Source organism: Nyctereutes procyonoides, unplaced genomic scaffold, assembly GCF_905146905.1.
Source record: "Nyctereutes procyonoides isolate TBG_1078 unplaced genomic scaffold, NYPRO_anot_genome, whole genome shotgun sequence".
Classification (NCBI taxonomy): domain Eukaryota; kingdom Metazoa; phylum Chordata; class Mammalia; order Carnivora; family Canidae; genus Nyctereutes; species Nyctereutes procyonoides.
In genome coordinates, this window is record NW_026575046.1 from 36,395,551 (window position 1) to 36,413,634 (window position 18,084).

The 18,084-nt window shown below is 39.8% G+C and overlaps 1 protein-coding gene across 4 annotated transcripts in view; it reads right to left on the reverse strand.

Moving 5' to 3' along the window:
* EBF1 (EBF transcription factor 1) overlaps window positions 1–18,084 on the reverse strand; it is a 385,879-nt gene that overhangs the window by 25,184 nt on the left and 342,611 nt on the right. For all 4 annotated transcript variants that reach the window (XM_055325553.1, XM_055325552.1, XM_055325551.1 and 1 more), the window contains exon 11: window positions 8,752–8,840. In XM_055325553.1, coding sequence (XP_055181528.1) covers window positions 8,752–8,840 — 89 coding nt within the window. The remainder of the gene's footprint in view (window positions 1–8,751; window positions 8,841–18,084) is intronic.

Consider the following 18,084-nt stretch of genomic DNA (forward strand, 5'->3'; position numbering starts at 1 on the left):
ATATGACCTGCTTGGAGGTACAGAGCTGAACTTGGTAACCTCTGGCCGGCTCTTCTTATTCCAATTCATTGTACTGGTTTAAGACCGACGCTCTGGGTTAGGTCCTGCTGAGTGGCCTTGGAAATCGACTTTCTGATCAGGATAAAAGTCTCTGCTTAAAGAGAAGGCTATGGACAGAGGTGCCTTTTTCAGGGGTAGGTTGTAAAGTCAGCACATGAAACAAAAACTGCCTACAGTCAAAATTACCCTTGAAAATCTTTTAAGTCGCCAAGGCCTGGGCTCTTAGAAATACAAAAGTCGAAAATTAACTACTTCTGTTTCTCTTTGTCTTTGGATTGTGGCTTCCTTTTCCCTAGGGCAAAGCAGAATAAATATCTGGCCTGAAAGTAAAAGGACCACTGAGTAAACAGAGAAATTTACTGCCATACCTGTGTATGTGTACGTCTCCATCTATGTCTAGGTGTTTGGTGTGTGTGTATACAAATGTACATGTATATTTATATTTTGGGACAAGTATGTATAGTTAAACTTGAGTAAGTGATATGTGCATGCTGGAACTATGTTGTACTTTAAGGATTATCAAAGGGAGGCAAAAATATAGTTTGCTTTGCTTCTTAAATTGTTGAACATCATCAGTTATGATACGCACCTCCAGATGAACGATATCTGTAAATTCCCAAAGCTTTACAGATGGTCCTGAGTATAACTGCAATTAAAATCCACTGCCTCGAGACTGCTGGGCTGTTCTTATTACTCTGATGCTTAATTGAAGTGTAACTTAAGGCTGAAGACCTACCTCCTAGTTGTCTCTGTTTCTAAGAATTCAGTCCAAGAGGAGGATTTTGGATGGTGGGGAGGTAGCCATGAGTAGCCCCTTGTTCCTCCTGTGACTTCTCCCTGAACTAAGCAGTGATTACATTCAATGCCCCAGTCCACAGGGTATGATGTCAAGTAGGATAAACGTGGTCACCCTCCTCGAGAGCTCAGTGCTAAAGAACTCGAAAGAGGTTCCAGAATTCAGCTGATATTACATGTCCCGATGACAATGAATCTGCTCCAAAGAGAAAAAGAATTATCTCCCATGTTTATATGTGCATGTTTTTAATTCACACTGCCAGCTGCCACTTTTGCTTGGCTCAGCCTTTTTGGAACGAACTTCAGTCCATGCTACCATTTCCCTCTTCCTCCACTGCATCCCCCCATACCTTTCCCCATCCAGCCCTGGCCAAGCTTGAGGGATTTTTTAGGATTGGATTGTAAAATGGTCTTTTTTCCTTAAAATTCCTTTTTCTTAATTCTAGGAGGCAGTGCTTAGGGATCCTAGCTCTGGGGTTCAATATAGCTGGCTCAAATACCTGCTCTGGCACTTGCTACCATTGTAAATGAGTACCTGTTTCTTCATCTGTAAAGCAGGGTTAATGCCAGCATCTGGCTCAGTGGACATATAGTTAGTGCTTTACTGAGCAATAGCAAGCACTAATATTGATAACCTTCACTTGTTTTCCAGAAAACTTTGGCAAATTATTTGTATTCTTAGAGTCCATGTGCAGTATGCGCCTTGAGTGCTATTTGAGATACAGTCCTATTTACAAGACACTGAAAGATTCTGAAAAGATTAACAGTGAGGAAGTCTGATGAGGTAGACAGCCTGCATTTACTGGCTGCATAAGCTTGAGTAGATTACTTGGCCTTGATGTCCTCATCTCTAAAATGGGCCTGATACAATAATGATCAGCAGAGTAACTGACCAAAAAATAAGTCGAAGGGAAAATCATAGTTCTTGTGAGGATCATGGGCTTTTTTAAATGAAGCCACAATTTTCCTCCCCCAAAAAATGCATCCTCCTAACCCCCACACACGATTCTACATTCAATCACAGGGGTGCACAGAAAGAGGCTAAACTCCCCTGATAGAAGAAGCATAAGTAGAGGGCACACCAAGCCTCTAAATCGAGCACATTATCAAAATAGGCTGTGAAATTTGCCTATAAGGTTTCTGGCAGAGGAAAAGGGACTGCATTCCAGAGTGCAGTCTTCTCTTTTGACAAGAGAATGCAGAGACAAAGTGTTTCTTGTGTTCAAACCCAAGTGTGCTTTTTCTAAAAGTTCAATATACCATATGATTAGCTTTTGTTTCCGTATTTTTGTTTGAGTAGAGTCATTTGGGTTCCTGAATATAATGCTAATAGAGTTTCCTCAAATGACAAAAATAAAAGAATGCCCAAGGTGAGAGGGTGGCCAGTGTCACAGTGTGGGAGATAAAGATGAAAGGTTTTTCTTTACCTTTTTCTGAAACCCTTACTCATCCCCCTTTCTGCTAACAGGCAATGTGGTTATGCAAAGATTTCTTATTTGTATTTTCACTGATGCAACTGCAGGTTTTGAATCATGGATAGTCTTTGCATAAAGACTAAAACAATAAAAGCATAATTAGAATGCATTGTATACAGCCAACTCCAGTTATATTTTGCCCCAGCACTGTATTTATGATAAATCACTAAACACGAACGCTCTTTAGGGAGGGTGATTTTGGGTCTTGTCTCTCCATTGAGCAAAAACAGTGCCTGTGACTAGAGTCTGAATTTCAATTCTGCAAGTGTACAGTTGAACTGAATAATATTTGGCACAATGCAATGCACAACTGAGCCACTAAATGGCTGATTTACTAAATTATTATTAGATGAGGCCTTGCTGTTCCAAATGAAAGTGCAGTCACTGTCTTCCTTCATGGTGTGTTCAAATTGTTCTGTGTTTAAATATTCAGCATGAGGCTAATGTGAACTGATGAACTGAGACTATAAACATTCACTTTCAATACAGATAGAGCGACAGAGATGCAACATATCATGTGGCCTGCGGAGGTGAAAATGATTTATATTTAAGGATGTTGCTGCCTGTTTCCATTACTTCAAGGTACTCTTAATTAGCATGGTGTTGGAAATGACTAATTCCCATGTACAGGAAGAGCAGACTCGTGGACGATGAGATTTTTTCACATGCCAATGAAGGAGAAGCTTCCATAAAGGATCTGCTGCCTGTGTAGTCTAGAATTTTGAATTTTATCTGTGGCAGGCTGCATAGCTCCAGCAGAGTTAACAGGTCTGCTGGAAGAACTGTTTTTTTGACATTTGAGGTTTTGTTTTGTTTTGTTTTTTCCCTAGACCCTCCCAAAGGGTATCTATAGTCTATCCTTGGAACCATCCATTCCTCAGCAATTCACACCCCTTATGATCCAGGTCTACTTTACAGCCACCCCGGCAGCTCTCCCCATCTCACTGGCTTCTTTACTGACACCTGCTGGAATGAAGAACAACCCTTTGCTCCTTGGAAGAATATAACCCTCCTTCCCCCCTCCCCTTTGGGGGCAGTCATAGGCAAGCACTTAAAATACTGTGATCACTTACAGTAGATTAGAATTTTTTATTGGTGCCGTGTTGCCATAACAACATGAAGACAGCAGATGACTTAAGCTAAGCTTGCAAAGCAAAAGGCTGCTCATCTGGCAGTTAAAATGAATACAGTTCATTTCACAAGTTTCCCATATGGACTCTTAGTGTATGGTAATGAGGAGACCATATGGTGAGAGAAAATGCACTGAGAACAATTGGGTTCCACTGGCTGAGTGGGAAGTTGGGAGAGAAAACCCGGGTGAGAGATTCTGGTGTGTGTGTTCTCTGGGTTCAAGGTTTGCTTGAGGTTTGTTTTGGGTTTTGTTTGGGATGGTTGTTTTCCATAGGGGCTTCGCATTTCTTAATCCGCTCCTTAATATGTCGGCTGTGCAAAATGACAAACATCTTGCAAATTTTGCAATATCATTCATCACAAACTGTCAGCAGTGTTTGCAAATCTGACTTGCAAGATCTTTTAAATGTGTTATTCTTAAAAGGCAACAGTACTAAGTTTTTAGACAAAGTGCAGGAAAATTTAAGCACTTCTGACAAGCAGAAACATTAACAGTAATCATTTTAAAAACACTCGCATCTTTTGCCTGCATGTTTAGCTGTAAATAATGCTAGAATGTATAAAAGCTTTAAAGTAAAAATGTAATAAATACTTTTTATTATGTTTCATAAAAGATAAAAAAATGCTGGGAGCCATGAGAATGTGTTATCTATACATGTGAACGTATAGAGATGGATGGCTCCCACTCTCGGATGGCTCCCACTCTCCTTTCTACTAGCCAGATTGGAGACCTGGGAGGACAGCTTGAAAAAGGCTCTGAAGTCAATTCTGTACTATACATGCTTCATAAAAGATGAATATAAATGCATTAGTTAGACACGGTGAGCTAAATTAGAAGGTCAGGCAGGGCTGGGAGGGCTGAAAAATCACACAACCAATGAGTGTAATTACTCTTTTTTTAAGTCTATTAAGTGGTGTTGTTCTATCAAGGCTCAGGGGTATAGGACATGAAGAACAAGATAAAGTAATGTGTATTTATTACTCCCACTGGATCAATTTACCAGATATTTTCAGCTCCATAAAGCAAAATACACAAATGCCGCCTTTGTTACTTTTCTCAAACTGCTTTATTTTCTCTAAAAGAGGGATTGGCTCTTGCAGAAAAAAAAAAAAAGTTTGCCCCATGGAGGTCCCCAAGCCAACCCCTCTCAGTAGGGGGATGAGAGAAAGCTGGCAAGAGTTTAAGTAGGGTAGGAGTGAAGTGGAGGCAAGGGGTGGGGGGGAGGAGCTGTCACCTCAAGACAGAATGATTCGGGTTTCCAGATCTGAAGGAAAAGTGGGAACATGGCGCCGCAGTACCAGTGAGGTCATCAAGCCTGAGGCCTCACCTTTTGGTCGTCCACCCCCCACCCCCCCCCCGAGCTGGCTGTGAAGTCACTGCAAGTCACCAGCCCTCTGGAACTCTGACTCCTGTGGAACAGGGAGCACCCACCTTGCAGGGACTGGAGTCTCCACGTACGGAAGTCATGCTGGACCCCAGAGGGGCCTCCTTGCATAAATGATCTCACTAACGCCCAACAGCAACACTGCAGAGCCATGGCAAGAAGAAGGAGAAACAGAGGCTGGAGAGACCGAGTCACCGCACAGAACAGTGGATCTGGTTTTCAAACTCCATGTCTGTCTGAACTCAGGGCTCACTCTCTAGGCCTCTGTACTCTCCGAATACCTAGACAAAGCAGTGCCAGGGGCACCATTGGTGTGAAGTCAGGCAGCCTGCTCCCTGGGACTCACTGCGGACACATGGGGTGCCGGTGAGTCTCACCAACTCTCCCCGCCTTTGTGCCAATGCTCGCTGACCACTCAGGAAGACAACCGGTAAACTGAGAGGGGCTGGAGACACCTCTGGCCTTCAAAATGGAGACAACTCCTCGCTCCGTGTTTCTGCATTGCATTATGCATGCCAGAGTCTCAAAGACTCTGACTGACCACGATCCCCATCCCCTCACCTCTACACTATATGCGAAGTCAACCTTTACCCCAAAGTTGGTCACATGTTCCTCACCCTCCTGCCAGGATCCAGAGAGGGAAGAAAGTCTGTATGAAACAGGACAGAATGTTTCCATTTAAAATTTTTACCCACCCTTCTCCCTGTGCACATGAAAAAGGAAACCCAAAGACACCTGGGCTGAGGATAATTATGGTATTTTAGATCTGTGCATACGGCCACTATCACTAATGATGATTTCAGGGACAAAATGATTTATGGAGAAGGATTCAGCTTGCTCCCATCTTTTCATTTGGTAAATGGGAATAATGTCTGCTTTCCCAACTTCTTTCCTAAGACGGGCTCCAATAAAACAAAACATGTACAAGTTCTTTGAAAAAGCACCAGCCGGTATACAAAGGCATATTATTATGGAAAGCTGTCTGCTTGGTCTTTGGAGCAGTTTCATTTGACAGAATATGTGGGTGGTTGTATGAATCTAGCTTTGTCTATTCACAAACACATGGGTTTAATAAAGTGCAGTTTGTTTTTTAAGGTGTGTGGTCCATGGCTCACTGAAACACTCCTGTTTGACAAACACTGACCATGATTCTAAGAAAGGTGGAGCCCATTTTTATCCTCCTAACAATGGACAGCAGAAGTATAAATCTCCCAAGTCCACAGGAATACCTCGAGCTGGCTCCATCCGCCACTTCCTGACCCTGCTCTTGAACTCTCACTCCACCTTAACGCTGCGAGCCAGGCGGACAGGCACTCTGATCTGAGTCACACAGCGAGCTTCCTGGGGTGGGCTCTGGCCAGAGCCCTTGCACAGTCCAGTGGCTGGTTGCAGGCTGCCGAGTGTTTCCTTAACACACAAATCCATTGTGTCCTGATTACTCCTCCCAAACCCGGGAAAAGAGGGCTGGGAATTTCACCATCAGGCCACCGGGGATGAAGTGACACGTGCCTGTGCTGTTTGCTCAACATTTCTGAACATGATGTGCAACTATAAAAATGTCTAAAAGTACACAAAACTCAGCCCTATATTCTTATTTCTCTTATTTCTTTATGAATAAGAAGTTATTTCCTGGTTTCTTTAGACCTTAATTTTAAAATCAGATTTATCTTCTGGTTTTTTGATAAATATTTACAGAGAGGCAACTGTGAGCTAGAGCTCTGTGCTAGAGGGTGACCACAGGATTGCCTCTTTTTATCCTTACATGATCCCTGTGAAGTCAGCATGATTATTGTCCCCATTTTATAGATGAGAAACTGAGGCACCGAAGATAAATCACACATTCAACTGCTCACCAGGATTAGGATTTCCTGCTCTGCAGAGATTGGATGGAAGAGCCCTCAGAAGCAAGGATGCCTCTCTTACTCAGCTGGCAAATAATCGTAGCTACCTTCTGTTGAGTGCTAAATAAGTGGTTAAGATCACAACCAGAAAAAGTATAAAATGTTTCCATCACCATTTGATAGAGAAGGAAATTGAGGCACAGAGAGGTAAAGAATTTTGGAGGAAAAAAAAAAAGAATTTTGACCACAATTGCATGGCTAGTAAGTGCCTTTGATCTATCTGTTCTACCCCTACCAATCTGACTCTCCAGTTCCTTTAGCAGATTCTAGAGACGTCAAATGCCCAATGTAAAGTGAAGACCATCCCCACATGGAAAGATTAAGAAAAATCTGGCATTGTGGCCATGCCTTCTTTGTACCACCAAGACACCCATGGCACTGACCATTGGGTGGACACACATCGATCACATCATTGTGCTATAAAATGACCAATTACAGTCCCATAGAAAATGCATGGGAGCTAGATTCTTGCTAGGCAGAGGGACTTAAAATAAATCTCTCCAAGGCACATCTGCACTAGAGAAAGAGATTGCCATTCACTATCACTATGAGATTATTTCATTGCTTACCAAGAATAAGGCAGGGTGAAAGAGAAGGATGTGTAAGATGGAGGCCTGACACATCATATGATTTTTTCCTAAGGTGAAATGCTTTCAGTAAGTTTTTCCTGAAGTGAACAGCACCAGGCAGAAGGTCCTTGGAACCTGAAGGTTGAAACTGAAGCCTGTGTGTCTCTTGCCCCAGGTCTAGTAGAGAGGGGCTGCTCTTGCTGGTCACAGGTCTTCCTCTCTTTAATCAGGGGTGTCCCTCTCCTCTCTTACTGGCTCCTTTCATCTGTGCATCAGCTACGGGGACACCTTTCTCCTGAGGCCTGTATTTACAGGTGGCTCTGCTCCCCAGGGCACCAGGCACACAGGTAGGGTTTGATGATAAACTGATCCCCAAAAGAAGTCGGCTGAGCTAGGGAGGACACCAACTTCATTTTTATAAGTGTTTTACAAGAGAAACAGACCTAGAAATGCCGTATCTCCAGTCTTACTCTGGCAAGGAGAGCATCCCTCATCTACTCATTCAATTTATCATAGTTTTCATTTGTGTAGTAAATTGCAACTTCCTTTTACTGTCAGTAAATGGTGAGTGGTAGTTCCACTAAATCTGTACTTTGAAATTCCTTAGCATTTAACTGTTAGTTAATATAGTAGAGACTCTGAGTCCTCCCAGAACTTTAGTTGTACTTTAAATGTACCTGTTACTTCCTGTTATGATTTAGTTATGTGCGGTGATCTCTCTGATACAAGGATATAGAGACAGAAATGCTGCCAACAGTGCCAACAGGTATGGAACAGCAGACAATAAATGCGAACTTCCTACTTTCTGTATTAGCAACTAACAACATGTTGCTGCATGACATATATTACTCTGTCTTGAATTTTTGTTTGATTTCTCACATGTTTGTGCCCTATTTTCCAGCTAAGGAGGATGCCCCTGGTGGTAAGAGGCCCTGTCTTACTTGTCCAGATGCAAGATCTACCAATATGTTTCTTTTGAGCTCTAGCTGCACCAGGGATAAGTATAAATCCTCATAGGTAGAAAGTCAGTGTTCTTTTTCCTCTTGAGAGTTGGTGTGATGCAGTGATTAATAACCTGGACTTTGAAGCCAGGCTATAGAGGTTTGATTCTCAGTTTACCAATTCACATGCTATGTGGCCTTGGGCAAATGATTTAACCTCTCTTTGCTTTATTATTTTCTTGGTAGTAGTACCAACTTCAGAGAGTTTTTGAAAGGAAGAAATGACATAATATATGTAAAAGTAAGTATAACACTCCCTGGCACATAAATGCTTGCTACCTTTAATATTGTTTGCCTTATAGTACCAAATGCACAAAGGACATAAACATTGAGTTGTTTATCTAGGAACTAATTTTTATCAATGGCAAAGTTTTCTGCTAATTCCCTAAATTCAAGTGTCCAGAGACCATAACCCCAAAAAGAAGTATCCTGACCTTTGGCAAACGCTCAGGGTCACCAGGGTGCCGAGGAATGACCTTCTGTAACCTCTGGAAACCATAATCGATGGTGGGTTCGTTGAGCGCTGCAATGAAAAAGTCACATGATTAGAATAATTTCAGGAAATAAAACAGAACGTAACACTAATGGTATGAAAATAACTGGAAGTCCAAAGTTTAATTTGTACTTTTGAATTAGATCATGAGGTGATCAGATGCACAATACCCTTGCTGAACATTCCCACCATCTACTTCTGCTATTTACCATGGTGGGCAGTGACACACTCAAAAGAACATTAATAGCAGGTCCTGAACTCTGCTGTTCTGGCCAAATTCTATATTCCTTACATAATCAAAATGAGAAAGTAAAATGGCATTTGATGTGAAGTTTTAGGATTCACTACTTCGAAGCTCAGGTCAAAACACTCAAGGGCTTGTCTGCAGTTATCTATAGATTACAAACAGCAGGAGAACAAGGACTTGCTTCACTGAAAAATCTCTAGTGGACCTCAGCAGATATACCTCAGGCCTCCATGGCAAGTAAGCCTACAAGAATGTGGTCAGGAGCAGGGAGACAGGATCTTCTTGGCATAGAAAGCCTGTTCTACCCTTTGATAGAGCCTGCAAGGTGGTAGGTGTTGAAAATGCCCTTGATACAACACCCTCACATCTAAAATGACAGACTCATTCACCAACATCAATATTATCTCAGGAAGAAGATCAGCCTCTGTGGAGCACTAGCTTAGAACAGCTGGGTCTCCAAGAAAAATTCTTAAAAAGACTAGAAGAGTAAACTTGTAATAATATTTGGAGACAATGGGCTTTATTGTACCCATACAGTCTATACTCTCTTCAAAGCATCCTTGAATTAAATGTGATACAAAGTAGACTCTGGTCTAGAATTTTCCAAATTTCTTCCTAAGATATGAAATATCAAGCCTTCCTCATCTGACCAGGAAAAGATGGCAGCTCTGTCCTCTACCCACGTCCTCTGTATCCTCTAAGTAATAGGAAGGTGTGTGGGGGGGTATTTTTCCTTCTTTTCTTTTTTAGTGTAACTAACGTTTTCAACTACATATTTTCTCCCATGCAGAGTAAAAAGACAGTTTTTGTAGTTCTGACATTTAGCTATACATTAGAAAACAAGTTGCCACATGCTTTACTTAAAATGCATTTCCATTAACCTAAATTTTAAAAGTAAGATTCATACTACTACTAACTTTAAAAAACTGTATTAAATTCAAATAGGTCCCAAGGCTAATGGAAGCAATTTGTATACCAACCCAAACTGACTGGCCCACTTTTCAAAATACAGGTATGATAATCTTGTGGTTTTAAAAGGACATTTAAATTGAAAGACTGTGAATTTAGTACATAATTATACCAATAGAACCCTTTAACTTGTCAACTTGTAAATCTAAAAGGCTATCAATCATTTCTAAAGAGGAAATAAACCTTAAAATTCCTTGATTGACAGTGCTTACTTTTTATGTAAGGAAAAAAAAAAGCTGCGTAAAGTGGCCAGAAATCCATTTACAAAAGTACATTGTTTTACATAGGTGAGTAAAAAGCCAATAATTACACCTCCAAAAGACACATAAATCAGAGTAAGTACTTTTTCTTCACTTGTATATTTTAAGTTGGAGTGAACTTCAGGTAACTTTTTATTGAAAAGATTTTTTCCCAAATGTGATGCTTATTGAAGTTGTTAATAGAGTAGCATTTTCATTTAAGACAATGTAATCATTTTTGCAAATATGAGATTTAGCCATCTTCTCCCTCCTTCCCCCGCTTCCAAACAGTAAACTTTCAACCTGTCTCTTGTGGAAATTAACTAAAATTATACCCAGGTGTACCAAATCTCTCTATCTATACTAGTATATGAGTTAAGGCACAATATTTATTATTCCTCCCATTTTATGAATTACTTTCTAAACCCTTGAGAAGAATTCTTTTTTCAAATTAGATGTGTAGAGAAAAAGCCATAGAACTCTTTATGCAGGGAAGCTGTTACTCGTAAAATCCACACTATTTAATCAAGAAATGCATGGAAGGGACAGGAATGGGCACCTAGGTTTAAGTTATATATCACATCCATCCCCCACCCATAATACTAATTACCATCAAAGATGTTTAACCATAAAAATAGCTTTAGACAATTAAATGCATCATTTTAATATCTGAAGACATAATTCAGCATCCTGAAAATTCTAATTCTTGGTTTTATTTTTCATTCTAAGCCACCAATAAAACTTGAGTTGTTAACCTGCTCATTCAGTTGTTTGCATAATGAATTAATTCCTACTGTGTCAAGAAACCCATAGTTGTTAAATGAATGTCTGACATGTATGGGGAGGATGTGTTTCTCTGTCCACCAGCCAACACACAACAGAATGACCAACACTTAATATCTGCAATTAAAAGAACCAATTCAAATATCATATGGAACTAATAGCTAAAGAGCTGAGGAGAAGTCATTCTGCTGCCACAAAGAGTAATTGAGTTAGATATATTAAACCCATTATTCAAAGGAAAATAAGCATCTACTCTATGGAAAGTATACGATGTGAGGGGAAATATTTTGGATAGTAAGACAAAGGCTTTTAATTTATTTCCCATGCCTTTATGATTTGCTTTACACTCATATTTTTAAATATAATAACCTTCCCTTAATTCAGATACTGAATACTACAATGGCATGGTCCAGTGCTATCGACAAAGATAACACACACCAAAAAAATGCAAGACAAAGCTCATTGTCTTAAATCCACAGGTGCCTGATGATTTCTTTGATTGCACTGACTAGGGGAAAAATAACTGATTTCTCAGTGAGAGGGTCCATCAGATAAAGGCTATTAATTAAAAAACAAAAAACAAAAGAACTGAAAACAGATTAAATGTCTAGGGAGCAGGATGGTTAAATCATGGCATACCAATGAATGGAATATGATGCAGTCCTCAAAAGCAATGCTGTAGGAAAAATATTGATTGATATATAATATATTCCTAGGTTATCAAGCAGATTCCAGGAGCATATGTACAATATAGTTACTTTTATAAAATGAATGTACATAGAATTTAAAAAAAAAAGCATCTGTGTAGAGACTGCCTAACAGTAGTTATTTCTAAAAAGTGAATTTTAAAGTGCTTTTCTTCCTTCTCTTTGCTCTGTGCATTCTCCAAGTTTTCCACAATGAACATATATTACTTTTATAATCGGAGAAAAAGGTTAAGAGCGAGAGATTGTTGCTGAGATGGAATTTGACCTCCTTGTATAAAGTAATGACATAAGAAACTATGCCTTAAAAGGGGTCTGTATACCCTTTAATAACTTTGCATAGGTTATTACAGACCATAAGAAAAATAAGTAGTATACTTTTGGCCAGTTGTATAAATATGTGACTATTCATAAACTCTCTGAAAATCAACAGAGAGGGTAACGAGGAGGAATCATAAAGAATGGTATATTTATTTCATCAGTGGGGGTAGTCGTACCTTAGGGACATACGTCTACTCTGCAAGAATGTAATATAAAGTTAATCCTTCAACAAAGTGACCTCATTGTATTCAAGCACGGGACTCAGGAGGCACCAGTAGAAATGGGACTAATCAATTTTTCCCCCTAAAACTTGGGACAATTCTGGGAATCTAGTAGAGAAAGAAAAAAAAAACTTAATTGGGCATAATTAACCACAAATAACGAAGCATGAGCATCTTAGGTTGAAAAAAGAAAAGCAGATGAAGCTATAGACTGCAAAAGGAATGCAAGGATGATAGAGCATTATGTGACTCTGCTTCCAGACACCTGTTCCACAGTCTCTGAAGAGGGCTGCAGAGGTCATCCTAAACCAGGCAGGGACAGTAGCAGAATAAAGGAAGCTCAGAACTTGAGAAAAATCTGTACTCCCAAATTTTAAAAGGCCTAATTTTTAAATCATTGGAATAGAATGGGAGCAATGTAGGCATTTGAAAAATTTGACAAGATAATAAATTCTCCATTGATTCAATGATCATTTTTAGTGCCTACCATATGTCCAGATGGCATTTGTAGAATTAACTGTTTTGTGTCACAACACCAAAAGCCATTGAAAATAAACTTCCTGAAAGGTATATGTAATCCAACTCCAAAAGATGGACGAACTACTCTGTTGAGTTGGAACGCAGCTCCAACTTTCACACCCAGGCTTCCCTCCATTCAGAAGTCCACCCTCTTGCCTTCCCAAGGCTCAGACGGTAGATTACCACCCCTGCTCCTGTTTCACATGAAGTCTTTGCTTAGGGTCACACTACACTTTATAGGAGACACGGATTTAAGGCAATCAGATTATTGAGGAGCCACAAACATTTGAATTCCAGATGTTTTCAACTATCCTGTTTAAACTTGGAGATAGATACATGTTAGCTGAGTAAGCTCTGTAGGACCCTATGGAGCTGTGTATATATGCTACAGTAAGTCTGAAGCTCTCCTATAAATGCATAGAAAGCAAGATCAAATGCTTCTACACAGGAAAGTAAGTTTTCAGGGCAGATGTATCAGCTGAGATTTCAGAACAGTCCTCTCACCCATAGCTAGGATATGATACTAGTGAGTGGAGAGTGGTAGACAGCACGTGATCTATGCATGGAGTTGGAATTTCAGGGGCATCAAAGTCATTACTTTTCAAAGAGTAGAAGTTAATTACATGGTTAAAAAAAAAATCAAGGTTGCCCGGGTGGCTTAGTTGGCGAAGCGTCAGATTCTTGATTTCGGCCTAAGTCATGATCTCAGGGTCTGAGATAGAGCTCCATGTCCGGTTCTGCGCTCAGCCGGGTGTCTGCTTAAGATTCTCTCTGTCCCTCTCCCTCTGTCCTTCTCCCTCCCTCATGATCTCACGTGCTCACTTGCACTCTCTCTTACTCTAGCTCTCTGAAACAAACAAATAAATAAATAAACAAACAAATAAATAAATCTTTTAAAAAAGAAAATCAAACCCCTATATATGGCCTTGTGTTGGACATGCTTATAAATAGCTTTGGGTACTTTCCCAATCTCACAATTTCAGACTCCTCCAAAGGAAACCAGTAACTTTCTATGCAAAACCAATCTAGGCAGAGCCCTTCTGTGGGCTTCAACAGAGGTCCTGGTCAAGACAGATAAACTCTGGTTTTACAAAACTATTGTTTCCAGTGTCCAAATGATCATGCAGCATGAAATGCTACATGCAAAGAACATTTAAAATAATACAACTCGATTTTATGCACTAATACTAATGACAAGATTACAAAATCCATTCAAAACATTTGGTAATGAGCAAATTCTAACTAAATATACATGCGATTTGTGGCCTTTTCATGCCGTTAGTCTTTTTCTATCTTTCTTTCTTTTATCCATTTCACAAACACATCGAATAAGGAAATTCTCTTAAGGGGATTAATTTGTGAATCAAAATCATGTAGTCAAGAAGGATGCCTCCTCAGTTATGAAAATTGATTTTTCTCTTTTCAGAGTTTCTTTTTAGAGAAATCACTCCTCCGTCCTCCTTAACTTCTCGGATACTGATTCCTGGAAACAATGGAAATGGGGGGCTGGAGAGCTGTGTTCCCAAACAGCACAGGAAAAGCACTTTCGGTGCCATTCCAGTGTTAGCGCACAGAGTTCCTCTGCTTTTATAGCTCAGCGACTCACTGCAGCGCTTTAACATATTTCTGGGGTTTTAATTTCCTTTTTTTAATGGTTGTGTGACATGATGTCATTTTGACTGGAAATAAAAAGAAATGCAGATATTAGGAAGGTAATATTTATATTCTATTGCCATTTAATGTCCAAACAAATATCTAGACTCTATGCCAAGTAATAAATAAAACCTCATAGCAGAGGCAATGATAAAACCAGCACCTGGGTCTCCAAGCTTCCCTGGTGACTACTCTATATTTGAACTAAAGGAGTAACAGCGGAGCATTTCCCTTCAAGGCAGATCCATTCTGGGCATGAGAGTTATTACATATGTGTTAGGCGAGGCTTTTTGTTCCATAATGGCCCCATTTTTCCCTCAGTCACTAAATTAACAACCAGAGGTACACAATAAAACAGCAAGTTATCTTCACAAACCTATCTTTAAGACTGACTTTAAAATATATAAACCGAAAAATCAACCAGAAACCTAATCAAGAGCCAGAAATATGGTTAATGAAGAAATTTGTTGCATTTCCAGGCACTTCGATATTTCACTATCTTCCTAGATGTTTCGTGCATAAGTGACATTCTGGTCCATCGTCTCTTCTGTGGAAGGGATGGACTCCCTACAAAACCAAAAACCATACCTCTTGCAAGCAAAGCCGCTTTCAAGGTGAAATGCTTGTGCAGCTCAGTGCCTGGCCTCAGGAGCCAGTGTGGTTCAGGACAGGTTTGGTAAGAGGCTCACTGAGCTGCAGAGAGCTGTAGCTGAACCAGAAGGGTGTCAGGATGAAGCCAACATGGGCAGAATTTACCAAAATAGGAGCCAAAGGAAAATTTCTAAACTGAATTTGAGCGTGCCCTGACTTCTTATTTGTAGCCTTTCAACTTCTGTATGTGTGGCAACAACCCTGAGATTCAAAAATCAAGTGAAGGAGTGACTACTGCTGTCTACTAAAGATGCATCAGAGGTACTCGTTGGCTTATGTGACTGAGGCCTCATTACAAAGTCCACAAGGAGCAGAGCTGGGGAGCAGGCGAGGTATAGACTGAGGAGGGAAAGTGAGAGGGAAAGGGGATCAGAACCCAGGATGTTGAAGCACGGAGGCTCTTGGAGAAAGAGATGAAAGACCGTCAGGACTGTCAGTTGGAATGCAAAGAATCTGTGTACATTTGGAAATTAATAACTCTACAAGAAGCAAAAGCAATCAAGAGCAGGAGAAAGAGTCCAGAGTGACTTGCTTTTGTTTTTTAAAATAGAAGCAACTTTACTGTTTCTCTAAATCTAAAACAAATACAGGGACCCCTGGGTCGCTCAGCAGTTAACGGTCTGCCTTCTGCCCAGGGCGTGATCCTAGAGTCCGGGGATCAAGTCCCACATCAGGCTCCCTGCATGGAGCCTGCTTCTCTCTTTGCCTGTGTGTCTCTGCCTCTCTCTCTCTCCCTCTGTGTCTCTCATGAATAAATAAATAAGATCTTTAAAAAAAATAAAACAAATACATTCTTATTGTCTAAAAAAACACAAAAGAGATACAAAGAAGAGGATAAAGGCCCCATTATAACCCTATTCATAAACAGTCATCATTTATATTAGTTATATGCTTTCGGACATTTTCACAATACTGTTTTATATAAATATAGATGATGTACATATTTATATCACCTTCATTCTTTTTAAGGGTTGTAGCATATTGCATTATATGGATGGTCATTATTTACGTAACAAATTCCCTGTTAATGGGGATGTATGCCTTCTTTCCCTGGTTATAAATTTATAAATTTATATAAATTTATATAAATTTTCACTGGTTTAAGAAGTGCTATAACGAACAACACTCAGGAGAAATTCTTGGATAAAAGAATACGTACAATTCAAGTCTTTTGACACATACACTTTCTAAGTATCCTTTACCAAATGTATACCAGTTTATACTTTGACAAGTTACAACTAATTTTTAAGATTTTTGCATCTGAAACCTCACGTATTCTCTAAGTTATAAGGACCTCTGAAGACTTTTAATAGATGCTAACAATCATGATGATTCCTTGTTGAGGTGTCATTTTAAACACACCCTAAGGTCACATAAGACCCTTTTCCCAAGAACATCAAGTGCTTTATAGACATTATCTCAGTGACTCCTCCACATTATCTTAGTGATTCCTCCTGACATACATGTCAAAAATCATTACTCTCAATTCCAAAGTGAGAAACTGAGGCACAGACAGTGCTGGCTGTACAAATCAGAACAAAAGCCTCAGTGCTTTACTTACTCTTTCAGGATGACTACCTTATTTTAATATTGATGAATCCCAATTTGAAACATATTGACAAGTTCTGGTAGCAAATCAATTAAATGGCTCCTTTTCACTAAGCATCTGTGAAACAGAAATCCACCTGAGGAAGAATTCTTGTGCCTAGACTCCTGATGTTGTACAGGCGAAAAAAATCACGTTTCTTCACTTAAAGCTCACCGTCAACAAACACAAAGCTTTTGTGGGGAGGCCACCCTGCTATCTTAAACTTTCCCCACAAATGATCACGAAACTGTGTTTTCTGTCAGGTTTGAATTGGGCTCTCAAAGGCTGATTTGTCTTTTGGGGAAAAGAGAACACAGAATGCTGTTGAGATACATTAAACCCACTTATTTCATATCACAACCAGTTGGTATTTTCTAGATGATCATTGGTGAGAAGTCACTGGCAGAAGTAGAGCATCTCTTCATAAACAGACCCTTTCTTGCCCTGGAGGGTTACACTCTATCTAAAATAGGAAGTAGGTGAACGTATAGTAATTAGGGAAAACTGTACTGCTCTCTAATTGTAATAAAGTTGATGAGAAAAGTTGCCCCTGTTACTGCCTATCATGTGCTCTGAACAGCTTGGCCTTTCAAGGGCCTTAATTTAGATTTCCAAATTTGATACAAGTTTAAAACTAAAATTAAATCCCTCAAGCAAACAGAAGCTTAAAGATCTTCGTGTGTGTGTGTGTGTGTGTGTGTGTGTGTTTTGTTTTGTTTTGGTGTTGATTTTTTTTTTTTGGCCTTTCAATCTTTTTCACTTTAGAATTTTTTTTTAATTGGATTCACTTATGATTAGGTCTCAAAGCCAGATTTGCTCACTTGAAGTAGAAGAGGAGGATGATTTTCTCTGTGTAATGGATGATGGTGTTTAAGTACTGAAAGCCAACACAGTCTGTCTTTCTTAGCATTTAAGGATAAATCCATAATTTTCTTCCCGACTGGCATATCTTCTGATATAACGAGAGTAATATTCCTTCTATAATTGTTCTTCAGATTTCTTCCCAAAGAGTTTTGACAATAACTGTTATCAAGGGGGTAAAATCACCCAGCCTGTCTGATAAACATGTTTTCTTACGTTCCCACCCCAGCGAGTGCTTGACACCGTACTTTTATCATCCAGTGTGTGTTCAGAATGAGCTTAGAACAGCAATTGCCGGGAATAGGCAGGCGATAAACCGCATTGATTTAACACATCTTGTTTTCAATCATGCTTGGATTTTCTGAGCACGCATTTTTCCTGTACTCTGGCTTGTAGCTTTTATCTGACGAGCTGATCCCTTTTCACTGGAAAATGAAAAGGTCGCACAATAAGACACGGTTTACTGGAACTTGAACACGCACCAGGGAAAGTATTTTAGATAAATACTGTCAGACATA